The 25,857-nt window shown below is 49.7% G+C and overlaps 11 protein-coding genes across 11 annotated transcripts; 9 read left to right on the top strand and 2 right to left on the bottom strand.

The window, feature by feature from the left end:
* Positions 1-131: 131 nt before the first annotated feature.
* Positions 132-2,682, top strand: F9C07_1923 (uncharacterized protein; the record flags this gene model as incomplete). Its single annotated transcript, XM_071508484.1, has 8 exons — positions 132-410; positions 456-1,208; positions 1,261-1,513; positions 1,564-1,683; positions 1,733-2,137; positions 2,185-2,297; positions 2,321-2,379; positions 2,430-2,682. The coding sequence occupies 8 exons, from the start codon at positions 132-134 to the stop codon at positions 2,680-2,682; spliced, it is 2,235 nt and encodes a 744-aa protein (XP_071364069.1).
* Positions 2,683-2,818: 136 nt separating this feature from the next.
* Positions 2,819-3,904, bottom strand: F9C07_2278287 (beta-lactamase-like protein; the record flags this gene model as incomplete). Its single annotated transcript, XM_071510284.1, has 2 exons — positions 3,196-3,904; positions 2,819-3,134 (listed from the first exon to the last, which is right to left on the bottom strand). Exons 1-2 carry the CDS (start codon positions 3,693-3,695, stop codon positions 2,819-2,821), a joined length of 816 nt encoding a protein of 271 aa, XP_071364068.1. The 5' UTR covers positions 3,696-3,904.
* Positions 3,905-4,157: 253 nt separating this feature from the next.
* F9C07_2208001 (putative oxalocrotonate tautomerase) lies at positions 4,158-4,602 on the top strand (the record flags this gene model as incomplete). Its single annotated transcript, XM_041285013.2, has 1 exon — positions 4,158-4,602. One exon carries the CDS (start codon positions 4,158-4,160, stop codon positions 4,593-4,595), a length of 438 nt encoding a protein of 145 aa, XP_041143623.1. The 3' UTR covers positions 4,596-4,602.
* A 2,879-nt stretch (positions 4,603-7,481) lies between these two features.
* On the top strand, positions 7,482-7,976 carry F9C07_1926 (uncharacterized protein; the record flags this gene model as incomplete). Its single annotated transcript, XM_041285012.1, has 1 exon — positions 7,482-7,976. One exon carries the CDS (start codon positions 7,482-7,484, stop codon positions 7,974-7,976), a length of 495 nt encoding a protein of 164 aa, XP_041143622.1.
* A 1,383-nt stretch (positions 7,977-9,359) lies between these two features.
* Positions 9,360-12,582, top strand: F9C07_2081153 (putative GPI anchored protein). Its single transcript, XM_071508850.1, has 2 exons — positions 9,360-11,019; positions 11,149-12,582. Exons 1-2 carry the CDS (start codon positions 9,540-9,542, stop codon positions 12,330-12,332), a joined length of 2,664 nt encoding a protein of 887 aa, XP_071364067.1. The 5' UTR covers positions 9,360-9,539; the 3' UTR covers positions 12,333-12,582.
* Positions 12,583-13,137: 555 nt separating this feature from the next.
* F9C07_1928 (uncharacterized protein) lies at positions 13,138-13,509 on the top strand (the record flags this gene model as incomplete). Its single annotated transcript, XM_041285010.1, has 1 exon — positions 13,138-13,509. The coding sequence occupies one exon, from the start codon at positions 13,138-13,140 to the stop codon at positions 13,507-13,509; it is 372 nt and encodes a 123-aa protein (XP_041143620.1).
* Positions 13,510-13,639: 130 nt separating this feature from the next.
* F9C07_2278282 (WD40-repeat-containing domain protein) lies at positions 13,640-15,557 on the bottom strand. The gene is made up of 2 exons (XM_041290330.2): positions 14,916-15,557; positions 13,640-14,868 (listed from the first exon to the last, which is right to left on the bottom strand). The coding sequence occupies exons 1-2, from the start codon at positions 15,152-15,154 to the stop codon at positions 13,674-13,676; spliced, it is 1,434 nt and encodes a 477-aa protein (XP_041143619.2). The 5' UTR covers positions 15,155-15,557; the 3' UTR covers positions 13,640-13,673.
* On the top strand, positions 15,557-19,556 carry F9C07_2278281 (uncharacterized protein). The gene is made up of 3 exons (XM_071510283.1): positions 15,557-16,029; positions 16,078-18,746; positions 18,812-19,556. The coding sequence occupies exons 1-2, from the start codon at positions 15,984-15,986 to the stop codon at positions 18,024-18,026; spliced, it is 1,995 nt and encodes a 664-aa protein (XP_071364066.1). The 5' UTR covers positions 15,557-15,983; the 3' UTR covers positions 18,027-18,746; positions 18,812-19,556.
* On the top strand, positions 18,864-19,214 carry F9C07_1931 (uncharacterized protein; the record flags this gene model as incomplete). Its single annotated transcript, XM_071508493.1, has 2 exons — positions 18,864-19,116; positions 19,159-19,214. 2 exons carry the CDS (start codon positions 18,864-18,866, stop codon positions 19,212-19,214), a joined length of 309 nt encoding a protein of 102 aa, XP_071364065.1.
* A 1,267-nt stretch (positions 19,557-20,823) lies between the features above and the next one.
* Positions 20,824-21,578, top strand: F9C07_1932 (uncharacterized protein; the record flags this gene model as incomplete). Its single annotated transcript, XM_041290340.1, has 2 exons — positions 20,824-20,953; positions 21,004-21,578. The coding sequence occupies 2 exons, from the start codon at positions 20,824-20,826 to the stop codon at positions 21,576-21,578; spliced, it is 705 nt and encodes a 234-aa protein (XP_041143617.1).
* Positions 21,579-22,630: 1,052 nt separating this feature from the next.
* On the top strand, positions 22,631-25,551 carry F9C07_2057089 (hexose transporter protein; the record flags this gene model as incomplete). The annotated part of the gene is made up of 6 exons (XM_041285009.1): positions 22,631-22,744; positions 22,810-23,015; positions 23,069-23,235; positions 23,294-24,082; positions 24,134-24,411; positions 24,895-25,551. The coding sequence occupies 6 exons, from the start codon at positions 22,631-22,633 to the stop codon at positions 25,549-25,551; spliced, it is 2,211 nt and encodes a 736-aa protein (XP_041143616.1).
* Positions 25,552-25,857: the final 306 nt, after the last annotated feature.

Raw genomic sequence — 25,857 nt, 5'->3', positions numbered from 1 at the left:
CGACCCCAAACTTACTTTTTCAGGTAATTATAGACTTTCCATTCCTTTCCCCGTATCATGGATCTAGTTAGTCCCTTCAATCACCTCAATCACAATGTCCGCCATGCCTCAGGACACTGACTCCTTGCGTCATGCTCCCCGGAAGCGTACGCGCACCGGATGTATCAATTGCAGTAGACGCAGACGAAAATGTGGGACAATCATTCCCCCCTGGAAGTACTTTCCCAGAAGCTCACGATAGTCCAGGTGACGAGTCCAAGCCAACATGCACCGGCTGCAGACGGCGCGGTGAGAAGTGCCAATGGCGCGTACTAGGTTCGTTCAGAGAGGCCAATATCAAAGTCCTCGAGCCCGGCCATCCGTCGATGAACCAATCAGTTGGTCGGAATAATCGGCAGAGTAAATTCAAGGTGGGTTTCTGCTATTATGGAAGCTGTACTTGGCTGACCGAGTAGATATTGAACGTTGATCCTCCTTCGGCCCGAAAAGAGCGTGCTCGTAAAGAGCAAACGTTGCCCGAAAGGGCGCCGTCTGCTCAACCACAGCAGGAGTCACAGCAGGAGGCTTCGGCGCCTTCACCGCTACCTGTTGGTTATCCGGATCAGACCCAGGCTCAGTTGCCTCAGTCTGAGTTCCATCCCTGTGATGATCAGGGTCTTTCCCCGTCGCTATCGAGTAATGCTTCCTTTTACCCGGCTGCGGAAGTCCGCAACCATGAACGCGATGGCGGCTGCAACGAGGAGGCCACCACCGAAGTTCCCAATCACATTCCCCATACCGCTTCACCTAATCATCCGTATATGCATTCCAGTCCCGAATTTGTAATTGATGAGCTCACTGCATTACGAAACTTCTCCAATAATGCAGCCTCCTTCCCTCAAGCTGCCCAGGAAGCCTACCAGGGCATTGCCTCTCCTCTCTTTGATCACAGTGTCTTCTCCGATCCAGTCAATGATGTCTTTCTTCCTGGATCCGCCTATGAGGCGCTTCATACTACGCTGCGGAATCGACAGCTCTGGACAGCCCGACCGGACATCCCTAGTCGGTGTAGCTCACCAGCGTCAGTTTCAGAGTCCGGTGCGGTGACTCCCAATGGGTTGCATCCAAGTGAAGTAAACAACTACTCGAGACCAAGCCGTCCATTTGAACTCTCACCAACTCGGGAAAATGTGCTGTGGCAAAACTATCTCAATGAGATTTGTCTATGGGTGTGTAGTACTCCCAACGCCGGTGTAGTTAATCTCTTTACTGACCAGTCAGCTGGACATGTTCGACAGCCATCGTCACTTTGCCTCGACCTACCCTCAGATGGCCAAGTCATCGCCACATCTCCGCTATTCCATCTTAGCCTTATCGGCCCGCCAGATCGAGCGAAAACAAAATCAGAAGTCCCAGTCAGAAAGCCTTTCCTTGTACCAGGAGGCAATCCATCTCCTCCTCCCGGAGCTAGAGAGCAAGACGACGCCAGTGATAGCGTCCTGTGTGATCTTATGTGTATTGGAAATGCTAAGCTGTGCGCCACCTATCCTTTCAAATAGACAAGACATTCCTAACATTTGCCAGGTAACCCCAAAGAATGGCGCCGACATCTAGACGGCTGCGCCTATCTAATCCAAGCAGCCGAAATCAACGGATTCTCTGGAAAAGAAGAACAGGCGCTCTTCTGGTGCTTCGCACGAATGGGTAATTATCCCCCAATTCTCACACCATAAGATAGTTCCTAACAGATCAGACGTCTGCGGTGGTCTTATCTCCGAAGAAGAAACCATCATCCCCATTCACCACTGGATCCCCAAAGACATGAGTCCGGCCGAAGCATCCCAGCACTTCCTAGCCTCCAATATATCCGCCTTCGATACCTACGCAAACTATACCGTGTACCTCTGCGCACAGACACTCGGTGTCCTCTTCAATCCCTCATCTCAACTTCCTCCGTCCTGTGTAACTTGTCGATACCTAGGCAGTCCAGATGATCGAGATACCTACGTGCATCGGTGGAAACGCCTTTTTGATAGCGTCGAAGAGTGGTACGATAATCGGCCGAACCAGATGAAGTCGATCTTTGTCATACCGGCTACAGCGGGGCCGGGGCAGGAGAGGCCGTTTCCGACGGTACTGTATGGAAATGGAGCTGCTAGTATGTTTTTCTGGGGACATTGCTCTGACATATACTGATGAGTCTAGTCTCTGGTAATCAGTTGTATCACGCGTGTGCGTTACTGTTGCTTCAGCGGAAGCCGAAGACGCTTTCTCTTTCCCGGCGGCCGGTATGTTTCCTTATCTTCAGAGCTTGTTTGGTGCTATACTAATACGACTCTAGAAATCCGTCCTCTGGCATGCCAGGCAAATCTGCGCTATCTCCGCTTCTAATACCCATCAGTAAGTTACTTCACTCCTTCTAATCAAAATGTTGCTAATCAGTATATCAGCGGCTGCTGGACAAACGCCCTCCAACCACTCTGGCTAGCTGGTAAAGCCATGTCTCATCATTCTGAACACACGGCAATTATTGAAACATTGGCACGTATTGAGCGTGAGACTGGTTGGGCTACAGCATGGAGAGTCGAGGATCTGAAAGACTTCTGGGGAGAGGATGACGACATGGATGAAATGGAGCCGATGAGAATAGATGTGGAGGGGGACGTGAGTCTGCAGACTCCGCGGAGTATTCGGAGCCTTTAAGACTATGATCCCATATGTTTGACGATATTAATGACTAGACTTTGATGAGTAGATATATTATTCAGAATAGGAAAATACCACGAAACAACCTCCCCAGCCCTGTCAGATACATTGTAATCCACACACAAAACAGACTCTACAAAGTCTCCATGAATTCATATGCATTCAGCCCAGAAGCAGCCTTCGCCCCAGCTAGAATAGCATGCGGATTAATCCTCGACGGGAACAATTCCTGCATCCTGCGATAGAGCTTCTCCGGACTTGACGTCGTCGTAATTGCCTCCTCAAACGCAAGGTTATGTTGTCTTGTACTCTCGATCTTGAAAACGCCATCTACCACCCCAGCCCTCTTATGACCCGCAACCACGATATGAGGCTTCAACGACTCAATCGTATCCAACGCCCTCAGCCATTCCCGCCGTTTACTCGTCGTATTAGCCTCCCCAAAAGAACTGATGAACATCCCCATACACAATATCCCCAGCCACGACGAGATGAATATCAGGAGTATACAATGCAGTCGAATCAAGCGTATCCGTATGTCCGACCTCAATAATCCGGAACTCATGACCTTCCATCGTGAAAGTGTCTGAAGGCCACGGTTCCGCCGTCTTCTGCGGCTGATAGATCTGACCAGGAAAAAACCGGGTCCAGATATCGATGAACTTCTCCGGCTCAAGCTGTCCTTGTGAATGGGCGACTGTTGCCGGAGTGGCGATTGCGCGTGCTGACGGCCATCGCTTCAGTAGGAGCGGGATCCCGAACCAGTGGTCGCCGTGCCCGTGCGTGATGTATATGTATTTGAGGGTTTTGGTTGGGGCGGTTTCTTCGATCCATTTGGTTAGGTCTGTGGTTTGGGTAGTGGAGATTGGTGTGTCGACTAGGACTGCCTCGTAGGTGCCGTGGATGAGGGTGCAGGATATTGGGGAAAAGGCGCTGGATTGGCCGTCTCGTTGGATGGCGATGGGCAGACGGGAGGAGACCCAGACGTCGGCTTTGAGGAGTGAACTCATGGTGTTATATGTAGATGGAGGTTTGTTTGGCTGAGAATGTGGTGTTTTACTATGTTTGCTGGTGTGTGGTTTGGCCTCGGTCGTGTTTAAATAAACCGTCTACAGGAAAAGCAGTGAGGTCAACCATCAAAGTACCACAGTAGTGATCCTCGGTAGGCTTCTACCGAATTTATCGGATTTGTCAAATCGAGTAGACAATCTCTCTATATCGGCAATGTTTGTGGCTTTCCACCTCGGTGATTATGCTGTATCCCCACGATGGATTGGATACAGGCCGGGAGAATCAGTAATCCCAGAAATAGCCCTACCGATGATCACACTACTACAGACACTATATATTCCAAGGGTTATACAATAACAACCAACCCCATCTTCTAGTAAGTCACTCAACGTCCCTTTCACTACCCTCCACATATTCATACTCCTAATCTTCCACCTCAACAAACCACCACCCCTCCAACAATGCCCCGCTGGACCTTCTACCTATCCCCCAAAACCCTCACCCAAGAGGAAAAGGCAACCATCGCACAAAAAGTAACAGACCTCTACATAGGTTACGGTATCCCCGCCTTCTGGATTAATGTTTTCTTCCACGAAACCGGCGAGGGCAATTTCTACAGCGGGGGTAAATATCCCCCGAATGCCGTTTTCTTCCATATGGATCACGCGGCCGGCAAGTTTGATTCTGAGGAGGTCCGGGACGAGTTCATTAGGAAGGTTAATGATATCGTGAGGCCGATTCTGGATCCTAATGGTATTAAGTGGGAGTATAATCTCTATGAGCATCCGAGGCATTATTGGAGGATTAATGGGATGATTCCTCCTATGGAGTATCCTGAGGTTTTGGAGGCGTGGAGGGAGAAGGATGTGCCGGTTGTTTATGAAGGCGCGTATAGGTGATCTGGGGTGGGAGGGTGTAGGCGGTGATTTGTGAAGGGGGGGTTTCTTAACTGGGTTTATTGGTCTGTATGGTTGGGTGAGCTGAGGTGGTGGTGTATGAGGCCAATTGAGAGAGTCTATACGGTAGCTGGTGAGAACTGAGGATTTCTAAGTAGCCTACGGCGGAATACTAAATATGAAATCATGGTAGCGAAGCTATAAACAACGAGACATCAGGGTAAAGACTTCGAGGTTAATGTGCTGGGGCATATCGCTTTTCTCAAGAAGCATTTATATATTTGAGACATTGGTTTAGACTCTTCTAATCCAAGCAGCGAGGTCATATTTGGCCGAACATAGTATTTTATGCAACGAAAGAATGGACAAGGAAAGATGAATAGAAGTATTTGAGGCCCTTAACTATCGCATCTATGAACCTTTCTCCAGACAGCGAGCTTTAACCAGATATATATTTTCTACATATAACCACCTATGACGGTGAGAGACAAGCCCGTCTTGGGTCATACTCATGCTTTCCACTATGTACACTTATATAGATGATACAATTTACATTGGAGAATTGATAGCATGTAAGCTACCAGTAAGATAGAATTAATTCATCAGGGAAACACAGAAAAGAAAAAAGAAATGATTACCCAAAGTCTTGTTAGACTTGTATTTATCAATACAGCTGTTCGAATATTAACGGAATTATGTACCTCCAATAAGTATTCTCTGTAATACGATCGGTTGAATCTGCAGCGATCCGAGGAATATCGAAACCGGTGCGGATGCTAGATCTCGGCTTCGATCCGCGCCGCTGCGGGTTCGGTGCAGATTTTGCAACCCTAGACTGCAGCCTCGATCACTCAGTAGAGGCTCTGATTGTCTACATAAATCATGAACTCAAAGGGTTAACCTCGTGGGGAACAAAAAGCCACTTATATTCAACCATCTTAAATAAGAAATTAATTCAGTATAGTCTCAAAGTCGTGTACAAGGCTCTTGACATCTAGGGGATTTTGAAAGTCGTAGGAGGGCAATCCTGTTATGGAGAATATTATGTCTGATGTGTTCTATGAATACAAGGCCTTGATGTCACGTATCAGAATACAATTATTGCCCCAGACCTGTTTCTTGGAACCTGCAAGGAAAAGGGAAAGAAAGGAGTTGCCCTTGCGGGCGAGCAGACAAGTCCACAATTGTTGCCCCGAACTGTGAGCGATAGGCCCTATACCGAGTAGGGTAATGTCTACAATTTCCTACGACTTATTGATGCACTTAAGACAAAGGAAACTACTGCCTATACAGTACTAGAGCAAAACCCGACAGCAAGATTTCCAGCATACCGCGGGCTACCTGTCAGGGGCAACCAAGGGATAAACTCGTGCCCACTTTATGTTGACCCCTGAATCAGGTCCGAAGGTTTGTTTGCCCTTCATTCTTTTCCTCTGTTGTCTATGACATTCCTCGTCTAACCAAGGTTGAGACGAGACATTCCCTTCCGACGCGATTCCTTGGCGAGACGTGCAACTCATTCCCGTCGTTGCCATGGGCTGTGTGGACAGTATCCTTGGTAACGTCGTCCTGTTATCGTTCGAGACTTGTAATTTTATTGATATACCGGTCGCGATGAGGTAATTGATGTCGTATTCGGTTTCTACGTCAAGTTTGGGGCACTGGAGAAGAATAGGGGAAGTGGATGAGGGAATTAGACTATTGGCAACGTTCTGCCAAGCCTCGTAGTCGAGAGCTTAAGTAATGGCGCAATTTGAAGACTTTTCTCGCCTCTGGTCTGGAGTCTGGTTCAATGCGTCGAATTTGGCACTTCAATGCCACGTTGAGAATGGGGTTGCCTAAACGATGGTTCATTCTGGTTTACTTGATTAGGTAGATAATCTGTGCTTCTGGGGTAATCCTGTCGCCTATGGACTTATTGGAAGAATAGCGAATCCAATACTTTCTCCGTTGCACCTGTGATATAGGGGTAAGCTAAATTGGTAAAGATATCGGAGAAGAAGCGAGAAATTAAATAGATAATAAATTGAAAAGTAATTCAAGTGTTAAGAGATCAACCTATCAAAGTAAATACAATGCTTACGTGTAGCAAAGACATATTATCATATTGTGTGGTAGTATGTACCTCCGCTATAAATTTACCAATGAATTATATATCACAATCAGCCGGGATATATATTCCAACATTGCAATATGGCCAGTGGTGACCTGAGTGTTGAACCCACCCAGCACTACCATTGGCCCAACTCTCAAAAGTATTTAAGATGTAAATAACAAATTATCGATGTCTCCAACTTGAGTCCCCCGTACTCCTGTAAATCCACTCACTGACGAGACCTGATATCACCGAGTGGTTGAGATACTGAAATACAGACCCATCCAGACCCCACAGATGTGGCGCATGCTGTCAAGCAACAAGGAACACGCCACACCGCCCTAATTCAGATCTAGACTAGTGTCCTCCGTAAATTGCCAGGGCAATCTCAGGGCCACCCCTGATTGGCCCCAGAGGGTAATGAGGAATGGATTTCCCCTGGAAATAGAAACGCAAATACATGACTTGAAACCACTGGCCACGCTGTTAGGTGGATAATAACTTCACTCCATCATTATGAGATGAACCCAGTCTTGCAGAAATACTGACGTGGACTCCTTTCCGTGAAATCATTCTCCCAAAGGAAAAACCCAATCGACCCTTCCCAACATGGCTTGAGGGCTGAAACGGCGAAAGTTTATTGTTTCACTCTTTATTACTACTGCGGTCGCTCCTTATTTTCTTTTCGTCTCTTCTGGGAAGGATTTGCAGGGTGAACCTCCTACGACTACCCTGCCTGACCTTCTTCTATACGACCTATCCCTACCCCTCTGTGTTCGCAAACAACCGTGAAGATGGCACCCTCCGCGCTCGCTGCCCTCGGGACATGGAAAGAGGAAAAGCGCGTCACATCCTCTAAAGGCCTCAACGACGGCCCAGAGACCGAAGCTCTCGTCTCGCCCCCCAGCCCCGCGGTTCCAGATTACGATCCTACGATCGGTGCAAAGCCCTGCTCGCCTTTTTATCGCCATGCGACGCAAAACTTCACTGGACAAACCCCGAATTCCACCCTGAAAGTACCCGAAGCCATTGATCTGGAAACCGGCGGCGTCAGTGCATATCGACCATCCGGGGAGTCAGATAATCGCCGCAGTTCAAAGCTCTGGACAGAAAAGAAGAGACACTGTGACTGGCTGAGGGCATTGCCGAAGAAGCAGAGAATAGCTGTGAAGGCGGTCATTGCGATCGCGTTATTAGGGACAATGGTGGCTATTGCTCTGGGTATTACGGCGGCTGTTGGGGGAGGAGTGTGGAAGTCGAATCACCAACAAGGGGCTATTGGATCCTGAGCAGGTATGTTCTCCTTTCTGGAGCGAGGTGGCTAGGTCTGACTCGGTTTCTAGGTTTCGGACAGTTTTTTCTTTTCACAACTGCTTACGGATTCCATATTCTTCACTTCTCCCAACGCACGCTGGGATAGCTGTCCTGCTAAACAGACTTCCGGCACAGTGGACCGGACGAACAAGGGGCGACAACACAAAAAAGGATGGCAGAATACCCCGAACGGGCGTGCGACGGGGATTACCTTGTAAATATACGTCGCTTGACTGGCCGCGACAATCGTCCAGACGCTTGGAACTCGGCCGTGATAGTGATATTTCCTTCATGTGAGAGAATTAGACGATGACAGCCAAGCAATAAGATCAGCTCCTATTCTTAACAAAACTAAAGTGGGCCTTGTGACCTGGCTCGGCTACGTTCGTAGATCTGTGCCTGATCGCCAAATTAGGTGCCTGGCGGCGGAAGAATGTCGGCCCTAACACGTGACCCACAGATGCTACAAAAAGGCCGATCGCGAACATTCCTTTGGGATTTTTTTTCTTCTTTTTCTTCATTACATCGAAAAGCTTTAACAGAACCTGCCACGACCGTCGTCCAGTCTTTATCCCACGGCGACGTGTTGCCTTCGGTCTACGGACTGATTGGTTCTGGAGAACAAACTCCTCGATAGGAAGTTTGCCTTTCGTTGGGTCCTCTTTAGTGAGGGCGATGAGGGGTGAATGTCGATGACGGGATACAGACTGACTTTGAACATTTTTGATGTCTACAAGTTCGCTTAATATTGAATGAAATAAGATCATGTTGCTTGAATTACTCCTGCCACACGAAGTGTAGAATGACGTTGACTCTGTAGTTTTCAGTAGAAAATAATGCTGACGTGCCACGTGCGGAATATCACGTCAGGTGCTTCCGGTCACGTTGAGAAGTAACTTTATCCGTTTGTGCAGAGACCATCGTCCACGTCCTCGATTGCGTCAAAAGGACGGTCCAGATCTCCGAAACGTCAAGGCATTACGATCCCTCCCTTTTACAGGACCAACGCGACGCGAATCCTCTTCTACAATGCCTGGAACAACAGGGGCATGGGCCAGATGATAGGCGAGGCAAGGGTCTCCTACCCAAACAAGGTGCGAGGGACATACCGGTCCCTTCAAAGCCACGACGTGAGGAATGCTCAACCGGGCAATCGGATCAGACCTGGACGTAACAAGATGTGAAAAACAAGGCTCAGGCCGGACGAAGCCCATTCCTTGAGGGCATTCTCAGCTGAAAAACAATCACTCAAGGTGTTTGTTTGTGGCGCTCAAGGGGAAACTGACATACCACACGGCGATGGGTTAATGTCATCCGGATGATAAAAAGGTCAACCATGTCCAACCGTCTCGTGGTGGAGGAAACGAGAAGTCGCAAGGCCAGATTAGAAGTCTTTCTTTCAGATACTTTCCTTAATTGATATTTATTGCGGCTGTGCTTGCCCTTTGGCCTTCAGCCTGTTTTCGCTCTTTTCCATACGTTGACGAGATTGTCTGGTTTGGCAGCGGTAGATTCCGAAAAGAATAATACGAAGCAAAATGAAGGGTCTTCAAAATGGTATCCCCATCGCCATGCTGGCTGCGATGGCCAGTGCCCAGGGATTGGGTGGAGGACCTCGTGTTGATACAGGCAACGATGTTGGTTTCGGCTTCAGTAACAAATTCACCAATAAGGTGAACAACTTCAACAAGGACGACCACTCTGTCGATGTGCACTCCCAGACGAATGTGCTCAAGGCCCCTCCGCACCCTCCTCATGGTGGTGAGCATGGGCAGCCACACGGTGGCCAGGATGGTCATGAGGAGGGTGCGCGCCACCAACCTCGCGCAGGACCCGCCAGTTCCGATGGTGTGGACGTTGGAAGTGCTAGCGAATTGAACTACGCGAGCGAAGCCACACATAAAGTGCACACGGCCAATGTTGATGATCACCATGTCGACATCAACGAAAAGCACACCATTACTGTTCTGCCCCCGCCTCCGAAGCATCACCCCCATGGAGGTGAGCACGAGGGACATGGGAAAGAGCACCAGGGCGGTCACGAACAGGGCGAGGAAGCTCGCCCACACGAAAAGCGCTGGAACCCTTTGGACGAGGAGGGTGCTGTCGACACTGGTAACTCGGCCAGCTACGACTTTGAGAATGAGTTCTACTCTAAAACAAACAACGCCAACCTCGATAACCACTCCCTCAAGGTTGATGATAACACCAATATCGTGACACCCCCACCCCATCCTAATGGACATGGCGGACACGGACCCGAGCATGACGGTGGTCACGGATCCGAGCATGAACGCCGTGACGAGCATGAGCCACACCGAGGGCCTAAGTATATTGATACCGGTAACGATATAGACTTCACTTTCGAGAACGACTTTGAAAGCGAAGTGAACAACTACAATGAGGACAACCACGGAGTTGACATCAAAAAGAACACTAACATTCAAGCCGCACCCCCTCATGGCGGCCCTCCCCATGGCCGAGAGCGTCGTCAGGAACGCGGAGACGTTGACATTGGTAACGCAGCGGGCTTCAGCGCCAAGAATGAGTTCTCTTCTAAGGTGAACTCCTTCAATGCGGATGACCATTCCGTGCATGTGGATAAGTACACTCACGTCAAAGTTCTGCCGCCCCCTCACCCCCCCCACCGTGGGCCTCATGGCGACGAGGGTCAAGAGGGCCACCACAAGCGTGCGTATCGACCGGATGCCGATGGCGCTGCTGGACCTGGCCGCGTAGACACTGGGAACACAGCCAACATTCAAGCATCGAACTCTGTCAACACGGAGACCAATTCCGCGAATGTCGATGATCACTCTACTACGGTGCACTCTAATGTCGACGAGACCGTTGGTGCACCCCCACAACCTGAGCATCATGAAGATGGCCATGAGGATAACGGTGAACACCACAAGGAGGAACCTACGAAGCCTGCTGAGCATCATGACGATGGTCATGAGGAGACCGGTGAACATCACCAGAAGGAACCTACGAAGCCTGCTGAGCATCATGAAGATGGTCATGAGGAGACGGGTGAACATCACCAGAAGGAACCTTCGAAGCCTGCTGAGCATCATGAAGATGGTCATGAGGAGGCCGGTGAACATCACCAGAAGGAACCTTCGAAGCCTGCTGAGCATCATGAAGATGGCCATGAGGAGACCGGTGGACATCACCAGGAGGAACCTACGAAGCCTGCTGAGCATCATGAGCAGGAGCCCGCGCAGCCGGTTGAACATCATGAGGAGCAGCCTGCGGAACCCAGCCCTACCTGTTCTACCTTGACTCGCGAAGTCGTGCACACCGTCGTCCGCACTGTGCAGGCTCACTCTGAGCCCACACATGCTCCCCAGCAGCAGGAGCAGGTGAACACTCCCGCTCCTCAACCTGAGCAACCCAAAGACCATGAAGAATCCGGACATGACAACCAGAGCCACGAAATAGAGAGCCCCAAGCCCACCGGCGCTGATAGCTCCCCCCATGAAGATCCCTCTCGTGAGGATTCTCATGGGCCCTCTTCTACTCCTGTCCATGGACAGCCTGAGCCCACCGGTGTCGATGGCATCCACAATCAAGAAGAACCCTCTTCGCATGAGGACTCTCATGGGCCCTCTTCTACTCCTGTCCATGGACAGCCTGAGCCCACCGGTGTTGATGGCACCCACAACCAAGAAGAATTCTCGTCTCATGAGGACTCTCACGGGCCCTCTTCTACTCCTGTCCATGGACAGCCTGAGCCCACCGGTGTTGATAGCACCCACAACCAAGAAGAATCCTCGTCTCATGAGGACTCTTATGGGCCCTCTTCTACTCCTGTCCATGGACAGCATAAGCCCACCGGTGTCGATGGCACCCACAACCAAGAAGAATCCTCGTCTCATGAGGACTCTCACGGGCCCTCTTCTACTCCTGTCCATGGACAGCCTCAGCACGCCGGTGACGATGGCTCCCACTTTGACGTGCCCTCCTCCACAACGCTGGCTCACATTGCCATGACCCCAGCGCCCACCCATGCTCCCTCGCACCAGCACGCAGTGCTGACTTCTACACAAACCATCTCTCGCTCATCCCTCCATATGGTCCCGATTTACGTGCCACAAGCCTCGAGCAATGGTGCCCATGCATCTGAGACTCCCGCCGCCACCCCATCTGCGCACGTTCCGGTGGGTGTCGACGCCGAGTACAGCTCTCACGTCGCAAGTGGCCCAGCTACACCCTCCCCCTCTTCTCACAATGTGATGTTCACGGGTGCTGCTGCGAGCCTGTCACCTAGTGCTGGTGTCATTTCTCTCGCTTGCGGTGTGATCGGTCTTTTGGCCTTTGTCTTGTAGACAGTGTGTTGTCATGTAGTTTATTTTCTTTTGCTCCGAACCTCGATGTCGAGGCATAATGTTGTGTAATTGCTGTATTCTTAAGCTCAGTGCAGGATCGCCGCCCATGTCTCTCGTTCAGATCCGGTTTTGTGATGATATGTTAGTTAATGAGTTATTGTTTTTCACTTGTCTTGCTTGAGTACACTTAAATGCTCTTCACTTAAACAGTTTTCACCCACAAAGTTCTTTTCAAGTAACTCAATCACCATGTAATTGTAACATCACTTTTCATATCCGCATTGACTCAATCACATGACTCTTCCCAGTACCCCAAGCAGAAGATCCATCAAGTGCCACCAACACCAAACCAAGTACCCGTACACGTGCCCGCCCATACCCTACCATAGTATACAACCACCTCACCATAAGTTATACTCCAAAATCCCACACCAAACTCTCCATAATCAGTTCCATTTTCTTATCAATTACCATGAATACAGAATCCTTGTAGATCGATTATGTAATGAACCCACAATCCCACTCACAATTGCATAACCACCCATGTCCCCAAACACTGATATCATAACCCCATCATACATCCACACCAGAACAGGGAACAAGTGACATCACATACAGCGACCACGCAATCATAGACTTATATAAAGCCTGTACTAGGACCAGCCCCCAGATTCCCAATTTCAATTCAGAAAAATAAATCCTTACATCCATTCCATAATCTTAACGGTGAACAACCACTACCACAAAACGACACTCCCACCACCAAACCAACAACCAACAACCAACAAACCAAAAGAAGATAAAAATGTCCTCCCACCAAGGCGGCACCCTCTCCGAAATGGCTCAAAAGGGCACAACCATCCCCAACGACGCCGGCAAACAAAACACCATTCCCTCCGTGCCGCGCCCCGAACAACGATCCGAGAACCCCGGCTTCGATAACCAGGGTCTCGGCCAGCCTTCTTCGGCCTTTGCGGCTGATAATGAAGCTACTTTGCCCCGGGGGCCGAGTGATCCCGGTATGACTGGGGAGGTTGTTACTGGGACGGGGAATACGTTGCCGGCGGAGGGGGAGTCGAAGTTTAATCAGGTTGGGACGGATCGGCCGGGTGTTAGGGGGGATACGAGGAATTTGAAGCATGGGACTGTTAAGGGAGGGGTTTTTGGGGATGAGTAATTTCTTTCTTGTTATTTTGTTGTCTTCTTTTGGTAGAGGGGGTTCGATATTGTTTGCTTTTGGGATGATGTGTATGATATTGGGTGTTGAATTATAGTGTATAATTTATGGAAGATGCCCGGTTCTATATGTGCTTCTTTGTATGTGTAATAAGAAGTATAAGCTTACGCTTGCCCAATAAACCCCCTGTAAATCTCATCCAAAACATCCCGTTTCCGTTTTCGATCCGCTTGCTCAGCTTCCTCCGCTTCATCCGGTTCTCCCTCCGGTTCCCTCGAAACCCAGGAACGGATCGTCCCATCCCCATGCGCAGAAAACATCTCCATGCCCTCCCCCGACGCCCCATTACCACGCCAAACGAGAGAATTAATCCTCGCCGCACTGAGCGCACTAGACCGGCCCCGGAACTGCTGTTGCCCGCCCATCAGCCCAGGCACCTTAAGACGCTTGACAAAAGTGCCCTCCCGCAGCTCGAACATCAGGATCTCCCCACGGTCATCGTTCTCGCTGAAATTGGCCCATAAGAGCGTCTCTTGTCCAGGCCCCATGACGCCTTTCGGGAGAACTAGTGGTGCCCTTTCGGCGAGGTGGGAGGTCAGGGCGTTGCGGACTCTGGGTCCGAAGTGGACGAGTGTGTTTGCGCCTGTTGATGCGTTCCATACGCGGATTCGCGCGTCTTGACCTGATGTTACTAGGTGGGAGCCGTTGGAGGTCCAGCGGACGCCTGTGACGGCGCCGTTGTGTGCCCGAGCGTGTGGGGAGAATGCGGGGCGACTTTGGTAGTTTGATGGTGCGTTGCGGGGTGGTATTAGGCCTACTGCGTCGTCCATGTCCAGGGCTGCGATGGCGGAGTTGTGGCCTCCGCGACGGATATCGAATAATATCACTTTGTGATCTGCTGATGCGGAAGCCAGGATATGGGGTCTGTGGGGGGCCCATGAAACTGATAGTACCGACGAGGAATGGCCTGGTAGGCCATGGGTAGAGAGACCCGAGCGGAGATCGAGTAATCGTACTGGGCTCTCGGATGTGCCGACCGCGATGAGGAGAGGTGATGCGGGGTGTGATGACATGGAATGGGCATATGGTGTGCAGTCAAGTTTAAATGTATGAACTGGGGTGATGGTGTCTGGTTCTAGGGCTGATAGTTTGAGAGTGCCATCGCGCGATGTTGTCAGTATGGTGGAGGGGACTGGGTCGAAGGGATATATCGATACGGAGGTGATGGCGTGCGTATGAGCGTCTTTATGCGACGATTTTGTGACCGAGGCGACGGATCTGTGGACATGTCCGAGCTCTGAGCCTCTGGTTTCTAGATCCCAGAAGTGAATTGAGGGGTCTGCGCCCCCGGAGACCATACTGGTGTATTTAGTACTGTGGTCGACGACAAGAGTTCGGGGACATACAATCGTCCGTCATATTGGTCTATCGCCAGCACATTCACCCCGGCCCTGTGGGCATAGAGCTCATCCTCGGAGTTGAGATGTACATCTACAGCTGACGTAGGTTGTCCAGGGTTCTGGCGACTGGAGAAACGAATACCGGGGGCTGGTTCGAGGTGATGCACGAGACGGCTTGTTTGTGCGACATGGAATGTGTGTGGACTGATGGACCCAAGGGTCCTATTCAGAAGATAAGAATTCATTCATCAGGAGTGTGAAGCTACGATTGTTGTTTTCTGATCGTTGATCGGCTCTGATCTTATCGCCAAATGAGGGGCGGATAAAAGTTGTACCGAGCGTCTATTTGGGGTCGATTTTGGCTTAATTCCAGACAATATATTGCTCGTCTTCAATGAATGTAGTGGTGACCATTCATAGGCTAGCGTTGTAATACAGTTGCTACAGAAATATAATCACGTGGGCTACCCAGGAGTTCTGTATAGCCACCATATTCCAATATCAGACATACTATAAATTGAAGACACTAAGATGTTAGGGCTTCATGGATGATATGATGTGATCTACGAATAGCAGACTGCCATTGGTCGAAATCATCCAAGTTCACTCCGAGCCCCGATAGATCTACTCCGGAGAGCCTGTGCGGAGTGATACCCCGAAGATCAACCTTCATTTCGGAATAAGCTTATAAGAGGGCGTCTAATGGACAAGCCCAGATTACTTACTGAAGTAGTACCAGTTATTCTCTAGAGCTTCTGCGTAGTACATTCCCCAGCCATGCAGTGATCATGATAGGTTAGGGTTAGCTTGTTAGCGGGTTATGAGGGGAAGCTGATAAGGAGGTCAGATTTAGCCCTTTGTTTGGCCTGTAACCTAACTATGATTTATAAAGTGCCTAGCTGCTCGTCAGTCAGTGATGGTTTAGGGCAATTTAATCGGCCTGGCTCATCATCTCATTAGATGGCTAGGTATATTTTCAACTGCCGAGACAAAGTCAAGCCCTCGAGTATCTTAGAGTGACCACCACGTGTATAAGATATTCTTACATTGTGCTTCACTTCGACCTCCAATTCTATGATGGCCCCTCGGAAAATCCAGGTCCGGTCAGAGAATGACAAAGGTAAGATGCCCATCCTGCGTGGAATTTCCTCTCACTGATTATGAGCAGACCTACTCCTAGAATACTCATGGTGTCTTCTTGACACCCAATCCACCGGGAATCCATGGCAATCCGTGGATATCGTCTTCCGGCATGTATTCTCAGTAAAAACAGACGACCTTTCTCATAGCCCCGAGGACGTATATATCCTCGAGTCTGACCAGAACGCTGCCCCTCAGAGATTTGGTCCTGAAGCGTTTGGCTCGCACAATGCATTCCGGTTCTTCCTGCAATGTCTGCGCGCTGCAACTATGTCCAGTCCACGTGTGGCGAAGCTTATCGTGCCCTTGCAGAAAGGGTACATTGTCCGCTCAGATATCATTCCTCTGCGTCTTCGAGACTCTCAGTATATTGAGACGGCGGTGTCATTTGCTGAGCCTTTCCAAAATTACACGGGCTGCGCAATCACACCTACTGACGTCAATAATCTACCTGCACTTTTCTCCGTGGCCGCGGCTGGTCTTCTTGTGCATCATGAAGTACAGTCAGATTCAGACCCCCGTCTTGAGGCGGTTTCTCTAGCTGTTGAATCAGATCTTGAGAACAGACTCTCATTTCCGTGGATACTGCCTGAACCTATTCACCGAAAAACACTAGTACTAGTTGATGCGAACAGCAGCCACCCTGAAGATGGGGTAGGCCTTTATCATGCAGCGCGAGTGCTCGGTATCGACATTGTCGTGCTGGACAATGCAGGGCATTGGCTCGAAGGGCCCGACTATGCGCAATGGCGTGAAGCGTTTATCCCGACACGTCTCACTAACCCACCTGAGGAAGATGTGGCTGACCGAATCATCGAGTCTGTGAAGGCATACGGCAAGCCGGTGGATGGCATTATTACATTTGCGGACTCGTTCTGGCCTTATATCGCCCAAGCTGCGCCGCAGGTAGGCCTGCAGACGGCTTCACAGGAGGCATTGAGAATCGCCACGAACAAATACCTCACCAGTGTATACGCCGGTCACCAAGCTTACCGTGCGTCGGCTTTAGACGAGGCTCTTGATATTATGAAAAACGTGGATATCCCATACCCGCTCATAGTTAAACCGTGCGATGGCTGGAGCTCTGAAGGTGTATCCCGGGTTGATAATCTTGATGCGCTCATGACCGCCGTCAACTCTATCGATACATCTCGCCATGGAACTGAGTTTGTTATTGAGAAATACTGCGATGGTCCTGAAGTTGACGTTAATTTTGTTCTGCTGGATGGCGAAGTCCTTTTCTTCGAGGTCTGCGATGACCTCCCCAAGTCGGCAGATATCAATGGACCCAGTGTAGGTTCGCTGCATAACTTCCACGAATTGAACAGCGTCTACCCTTCCGCACTGCCGTCCCAGGAAATAGACCTCCTTCGAAACAGCTTCCTGGACACATTACTCAAGCTCGGCCTCAAGAATGGCGTAATGCACCTAGAAGGCCGCGTTGAGTACTCATCAGTCGAGTATAAAAGGCAGAACGACATCATCGATCTATCTCCACGTGAAATCAAATCGACAACCTCGCAATCAACGCCCTGGCTCATCGAAATCAATCCTCGCCCTCTCGGGATGACTGGCTCCCAGATTACTGAATCTACCTATGGAATTGACTACTGGGGTCTAGCTTTGCTCATCGCCGTCGGCGAAAAGGCCCGTGTCAGGGCTCTATCTCAACCGTTCAAATATGGACCCCAGTATACCTGCATCATGGTCTTCATTCCGGCAGACTACCCCATATATTACCAAGGTATCTTTGACTCAGAGGACATTTGCACAGACTTGATGGCTCGCAGACCAGATCTTGCTAAGCAGATCAGTCGATGTGCTTGTCTGGTCAAGCGGGGCCAGAAGGTTGCACATCCGAGTTCAGGCCGTCATACCTTTTTGGCATATTTTAATGTGTTTTCTAGGAAGGGGAGGAAGGAGGCCTTAGATTTGGCGAGGCAGGTTAGGGAGGAGGTGAGGTATTCGTTTGTTTGAGATGAGGGCAATGGGTAGACCTGTAGGCGAAGAGACTTAACGACTCAGGACAACGCACCTGTAGAAGCTGTTAATGAATTGAGGAGGGGTGCGAGAGAAGCGTTTGGTGAGACCGATGAGCGCAAGCCAAACCAGCTCCTACTGACATTTGCAACTGAGAGCGATGAGGAACATCGGGTTTTGGACTAGTGTCTTGGTTCTTGTAGCATTTCTGCGGTGAAGAGACCTTGAATATAAGAATAATTCATGGACCTGCAGCTTGGTTACAGAATGCAGCGTACGCCACCTTGGTTCAACTCTGATAACCATGAGACTTTAAGGCGTCGAATGGCCATCGAATTAGAGACGGCTCATGTAGAACCCTTTCAGAGGATAATAGGGTAACATGGCAAAAGAATGTTATGCTCTAGGTCTGTAATGGCTAAACTCTCACTGGGAAACATTGTAGTCTTCTTAGCCTGGCAGTATTGGCCGATGGCGATTTTCTATTCTTCCAGAGACAGTGTACGCATGAAGATGATGTATCAGCAGGGCTATGGAAAGGTACTTGAGCCCGAGCATCCAAAGACTCTGGACAGCAAGGCCTATCCCCAATTAATATAGAACACAAGGTATGTCCACTGTGACCGCGCGCTGGGACTGCCGAGAAAGCGATAAATCCACAAATATTGAAAGGGCTACCAGATACTCGATAACGACTATGATACCTAAACCGTATCTGTCTCGTCAACACGTTAGTTATCATCCTGTTCATGGTAGAAATGGCCTTCAGAACTCACTAACCTAAATGTCGCCCAACCCCTCCTTGCAATGTCCATTCTTACATCCCTCACATAAATGACGATTATGTGGACCGTTGCCTCTACCCGAATACCCGGGTTTCTCCACGGTACAACCGTTCCACTTTTTGATCCGATATGCCGCTCGTTCGGCGTATGTATCGTTGAGGATAGGCTGGCTGAGCCTGTTACAGCTTTTGCAACGTTGATGGTATACCCTCGCATTTTATTCATATCCAGGGTACATTCGTATGGTGATGGCAATCTCCTTGCTGGACCATCCAGTGGATTCACAGGCAGCATTGTCGCATGTAAATCGACCTGTGATGCTTGTGTCGTAACTATTGGTGCAGCTTCTGTCGCTGTCGATTTCATGGAAGTCGAACGTGAGGAATGCGTCGTCCAGTAACAACGCTACCTCATTATGAAGTGAGGGAAACATGGACCATCTGTTGTTGGGCTTTGATCTTCTGTACGGCATATTGGAATTAGCAGGATGTGGACAGAAAATACTAATAGCTACAACGGGACCTGTAGGAGGTTATGACTTTTATCGATCAGACAGGGTTAGAGACATTAGATACAGGGAAGATGTCAAGCACGGATTGTTACCTGGGCATACCATTGGTGATATCTGCAGTAGGTAGCGCCCTTAGCGCACAATTACAATTACAATTATGCTAGCCCGACCCAAGAGATCAAAAGATGTAGAGCACGGGCAGACAAGAGAGGAGAAAAGATGGCCTCATCAGACGCATCTTAACTTCCGCCTATCAGCTCGCTTGAAGATACATGGATAGACCTGCTGTATACCATGGATAGCGTATCACCATGATACAGCGAGTGTTCATCGAGGAGATTAAACCTTAACCCTCCTCGGCTTTGACTTGGATTGAACCAGCCTTGTTGCTCAACTATGGTCAGTGGTCAACTTAATCATAATCTAGACCATCAGCAGCGACATAGAGGCAGTTCCCACTTCAAGTCCGCAACAAGAAAGTACGAACCGCTCCAACCGGCTGCGAGCTGCGTAATAGATGACTGTCAATCATCGTCAGTCAGTGAAGTCCCCTCCATAAACTTGCATATCGGATTAAGAAGCCAGGCAGTGTGCTTGAAATTCTTTCTCTCATAACTGTACCGATCTTCTTTTGCTCCATGTCGCTTTCCTTGTAGCGCATAATGAATTCATTACCAGGCTGCTCAATGTACAAGTTTAATGATTAGCAGACCCATCATAGCCTTCGTGGCTGGACCTTTTGTCGTTTGGAGACATCCACGGCTCTCATTATGCATCATACTGTTACTAGATCGTTGCTTAACAATATGTTGCTGCCTTGATAAAAAGACACCTGCTTGTAGTTGCAGGCAGTGACGACCATATGAATTTCCATTTTCAACGTCTCCTTCACCAAAAAGATAGGGAAGATCAAAACGAAGCAACTTGGAAGAAAGGAAGAAACGCTGTATGGAGTACTATAGACGGTGAACTACTGGAATAGAACGAAGGCTAAGCCTATAATGGAAGGCGGTTTTGAGATAAAAACCACGCTAGTGAAACCTCCCGGGCTTCAAAAGCTATGGAAGTACTCCTACATGGGTAGTTTATACCACTTATATCTCCACGGAATGAGCTACTTCTGGCTCTAAAACTAATTCTGTATTAGTAGCAGTCCGGCAGACTATATGTCACCACTTATATGAAAATTCTAGACTATGACAGGCACACGACAGTGACTCCCAAAACATCCAACATTCCAGTCAACCTCTGCGAAAACGTTCAAAAATTCTGCCAGTTGCACAACTGATTGGGACTAGTGGATTGTCAACGGCGATAGGAGAGAAATTTCTTATCACCGCCAGCAGTTTGATTGTTGTCAGCACGTGATCAGTGGGAATGACGGAGGGTTGTCGGATGATTAAGAACTAAAATAAAGGACTTGAAGTACATTTCGCGATAATTGTTAGAGTCCTGGGTATTAGCACTTGGGCATCACACAGACACATCCAATTCACCAATGTCGCACGGAAAGTCGCTTGACTTAAGTCAAAACTCCTTCCAACCTCCGCAGGACGAGGACGACCATTCTGAGGGGACTTCTTTCAGACGACAGAAGCGACAAGCAACCGTTTACGATGCCGTAGCTGGTTTGGGCGACCAACCTGTGCTTCGAAAGGATTGTTCTGATTGATTCTAGGCCGGATAAATGCACACGGTTTCCTCCCGTTATTACCTTTCACCTCGCGATACCGTGACACGGCGTCTTCCAATTTTCGACCTGTCCGTCCGGAAGAAGTTCTCTTTCGTCGGCAAAATGCACCGATTCGGTACGAGGAGAACGATTTCTATTTTGCCCATGAATCTCTTCCGTCCGACCGTCCACTCCCTAGTTCCGACCTTCTAGAAGCTATTCATGCCTACTCGGCTGACTACTACGATTACGCAACGCCTGACCGCGGCCAGGATGATTACCAAAGTATGGATGAAACGGCGCTGATTGCCATGGGTATACTGATGGAGGAGATGGCGAAGGAATCCCTAGGCCAAACTGGCGATTTAGTCCTGGTGGAGGGAGAGGAGATACAAAGCGAAGAAGATCAATCTCATTCCCAGACTGCGAGGCGCGTCGGCCGTAAAAGGGCAAATACTGGTCGAAGTAGCATTCTAGCAAGCTCGGGGGACGAACTAGGAACGGTTGTGAGGAGGCAGAAGACGAAGCGAACAAAAAAGCCCCGACTGGTTCGGACAGCCTCGACGACAGATGCGGAGTGAGCCGCGAAGTCCTTGCGCCAGGTGGCACCAGCTTAACTTTTTTGGGACATCAGATCATATATTGGCCTCGTGATCTGAATTTTGTGGCGTTCAAAAAGAGATTGGCTGTTGGTGATACGTTGCTAAGTTCTCGACCCCCAACCGATTGATCCACCAATAGGGGCCTGCCTTCCAACATACCAGCCCCTTATGACCCTTAGAAACGAGCCCTGGCACTCTGTGGCGTATCGCCTGTCAAATGACACTGACAGCGACGAGTCATACACCCCAGATTCCTGTAAAAGAAAGTTGTGAGGAGTATTGAGCCATCCGGTTTACCATGGTCAAGCATGGGGGATTTTGATCCTTCGACACTCGGCTTGGCTTCTTCGTTGGTTTCCGACGAGTATCCTCGGCAATAATGGCCTCAAAATTATTTAAGTCTCAAGAGCCAGAAGCTAGAGGCTTGGCCATTACTCGTTCCGGCTTGGAAGCACGTCTCGATTGGAGGACCGGACGCTAGACCGTCCTTAAATTCCCCGGACTCGAGCCACCGCTACCATACGGGTCCTTCAGCCCCAGGCTTTGGCATGGTCCTCTTTTGTTTCTGGGGTACATTCCAAACAATTAGCCTGAAATCAATGCGCTTTCTTCTCCTCGCATACGATACTCGCCTTGGCGAGCCCTTTGGACGAATCATCTGGTACAACGTTGTGTTATTCTCGGCCCGCCGAGCCTTTACAGCTCTGGCACACTTGTGTGCCGGCATTGAGCTCGAGACCAGATCCCCCGCGCCCTATGGAGATCAGCCAGTCGATCTAATCTCATTATGTCTCGAGAAACCCTATTGGACACGTTCTCCTGTGTCCCCAGCAGTTTAGCCGGACAGTGTACTGTAGCACTTGACTAGATCTGATAGACGGAAAAATGGCCGGTTGAAACGCTGTAGGATATGATGTTCTTTAAGATGACTTTCCCCCACATGCAATGTCTTGTAGGGAACGGACGTGCGTCTTCAACTCGGTCGTAGACTCGCATTTGCCATACGACCAACCCCCTTTATCGAATTCACAATGGGTTCAGACACCTTCGAGCTTGCCGGTCGGCAGTTCCCCAAGGTGACATGGTGGAAGAATCCAGGAATGAGAAAGACGTATCTCTGTCTGGGAATGGTGGTTCTGACGGCGGTATGTTCTCCTGGCTCATCACTAGCTTTCTGTCTGAACCCGTGCTCATATCGAAATTTGAATAGGCCACGAATGGTTACGATGGATCTATGATGAACGGTCTCCAAACCCTCGAACCCTGGCAGGAATACTTCGACCATCCCAGTGGCTCTCTTCTGGGAATACTCAGTGCCATCATGTCCCTTGGATCTCTAGCAGCTCTACCGGCCGTGCCGTACACTGCTGATTTGCTGGGACGTCGGATGGGTATCTTGATAGGTTGCTTGATCATGTAAGTGTTTGTCCCAGTGCACAGCCACGACCAGGGTGCTCACAATAAGCCAGGATCCTGGGAGTTGTCCTCCAGACTATCAGCGCAAATTATGGCATGTTTTTGGCAGCTCGATTCTTGATCGGTTTCGGCGTCGCCATTGCCCACGGCGCTTCTCCCCTACTGATTACTGAACTGGTGCACACCCAGCACCGTGCCATCTTCACCACGATCTATAATAGTACGCTCCCCTGCATCGCAGTTCAGTCCTCTTGTGGGTTTCAACTAACTAGGTACAGCTACGTGGTACTTGGGCGCCATTGTCGCGGCGTGGCTCACCTTCGGCACTAACAATATTCCGAACAACTGGTCATGGAGAGCCCCGACAATCGTCCAGGCTGCATCGTCGATCCTTCAAGTCATCTTTATCTGGTTTGTCCCCGAGTCACCTCGATTCCTCATCTACAAAGGCAAACACGAGCAAGCCCTTAAAGTTCTGGCAGACTGCCACGCCAATGGCGACCAAGAGGACGAAGTGGTTCAGCTGGAGATGCATGAGATTAAGGAAACCATTCGGTTGGAGAAGGAGTTCGAAAGCAACAGCTGGAAGGAACTGATCCGCACCAAGGGCAACCGACATCGTCTGATCATCTGTATCACGGCCGGTTTGTTCTCTCAATGGTCCGGTAACGGTCTGGTGTCCTACTACATTGCCAAAATTCTTGACTCAGTCGGATACACCAGCTCTGTGGAGCAGAACTTGATCAATGGCTGTCTCCAAATTCTTAACATGATTGTGGCGTTGACGATGTGCTTCTTCGTCGATAAGATTGGGCGACGCAAGCTCTTCCTGATCTCGACGGCCGGCATGTTGGTGGCGTTTATTGTGTGGACCATCTGCTCCGCTCGCTACGATATTAGCAAGGCCTCGGGGGCGGCGAATGCGGTGGTCGCCATGATTTACATCTACTACGTGTTTTACAACATTGCTTGGTCGGGCCTTCTGGTGGGTTACACGGTGGAGATCCTCCCGTACAGTATCCGCGCCAAGGGTATGACAGTGGTGTGGTTTTGCATTGATGCCGCGCGTAAGTACCCGTGATTCTCTCCTGGTATGCTGGTTCGCTGACACTCGACAGTTTTCTTCAATCAATACATCAACCCCATCGCCCTTGACAACATTGGCTGGAAGTATTACATCTTCTACTGTGTGTGGCTTGGATTCGAGCTGGTGGTGGTCTGGTTCTTCTACATTGAGACACGTAATACCCCCCTGGAGGAAATCGCTCGCTACTTCGACGGGGAGACCGCTATGGTTGGCGGTGCTGCCGCTACCGAAAAGGCTCGAGAGCTGGCAGATACACTGCACGTTGAGGAGGTCGTCACGACTAGTGATACACGGAAGGATGGGGGTCGCGTGAGCGAATCGAAGGCTTGAAAATAGTATCTTCGTGGTTGTTATTGTACCAAGTAATCGGTGTTGCTGGGTGGGGATCTCGATTCATACTCCGTTCTATATAATCTACCTGCAGTTAATGTAGCGACTGCTTTGGCGCATGCGGACAATCTGTTTCCTTTTGCCCTTGGAGTATGCAACGTAGAAGATCACGAGTTGGACTTGGAACCAGGTGACTGCACCTGAGTTCGAATGTCCTACAGCCTGAACGTATTCTGTCCTTCCAATTTACTAGTACTGAGAGGTAATCTGCACCTCAGTTCCCCATCGAATTGACATCAGCTGTACCCTGAATAACCTATTACTTACCTGTACTCGACCTCCAGTCTACAATTAATAACTCACACCATGGTACGTCCACCACCCAAGGCAAAGCCACATAATTTATCCTATTTAACCAATGAAAATCACTCATCAAACAACATCAAACTAATTAAAAAATAGCCTCCCAAACTCACCAAAACCGAAAAACAAGCGCGCATCGTCTCCCACCTCCGCTCGACCGGCACCTGCCACACACTCAAAGAGCTGGAGAAGATGCTCCCCTCGATCGCCTCGATCAACGGCATGCAAGTAAAAGAGTACCTGCACGAATTGGCTGACGAGGGCCAGATCCGAGTGGAGAAGATCGGAAGTGGGAACTGGTACTGGTGTTTCGGTGGAGATGAGAAGAGGGAACGGGAGGAAAAGGTGGAACAGCTGCAGAAAGAAGTGGATCGGGTACGGAGCAGTAAGGAAGAACTGGACAGACAATTGGCGGTCAGGAAACGGGAGAAGGAAGAGGATGAGAAGGCGCTGGGACCCGGTGAGCGAGAGAGGTTGATGCGGGAAAAGGCGGAGTTGGAGAAGGAGTGTCAGCGGTTACGGAAGGAGTGGTTGGCTGTGTCGGCGAGCATGGATGGGGACAAGGGGATCCAGGAGATGAAGGATGAGGTGCAGGAGTTTCAGCGGGAGGCCGAGATGTGGACGGATAATATCTACATCTTGGAAGGGTTTGTGAGGAAAGTGGTCGGGGACGATCGGGAGGCGATGGAGATGTTGCAGAGGGAGTGTTACGGGGAGGATTATGTGGAAGGGGAAGGCTTGCGCGAATGGGAATGATCATCTTTAGAGAATCAGAAGCGACTGATGTACGCAAATAACGGGTAGTTATTATAACTCTAAAACCGACAGGTGTGGAGGCGCCAAGTCTCAAAGCCCATGAGAACAAAAGCTTGACTGACGGGCCACGCGAATTCGTTGGCTTTTCCACTTCTCCGCCCTCTGGCTTATCGCGAACTCATTTCCTTCAACTCAACTCCACCAAAACTCCCTCGCCGTTTATTCCCAACAAATCACTCGACATCCTACCTGCAGACGGGGCGCCTTCCGACCTGCCCGACCCTCTCCTTCCATTGGCCTTCATCC

Source organism: Aspergillus flavus, chromosome 2 (genome assembly GCF_009017415.1).
Source record: "Aspergillus flavus chromosome 2, complete sequence".
Taxonomy (NCBI): Eukaryota; Fungi; Ascomycota; class Eurotiomycetes; order Eurotiales; family Aspergillaceae; genus Aspergillus; species Aspergillus flavus.
This window is presented reverse-complemented; position numbering and strand designations above follow the sequence as displayed.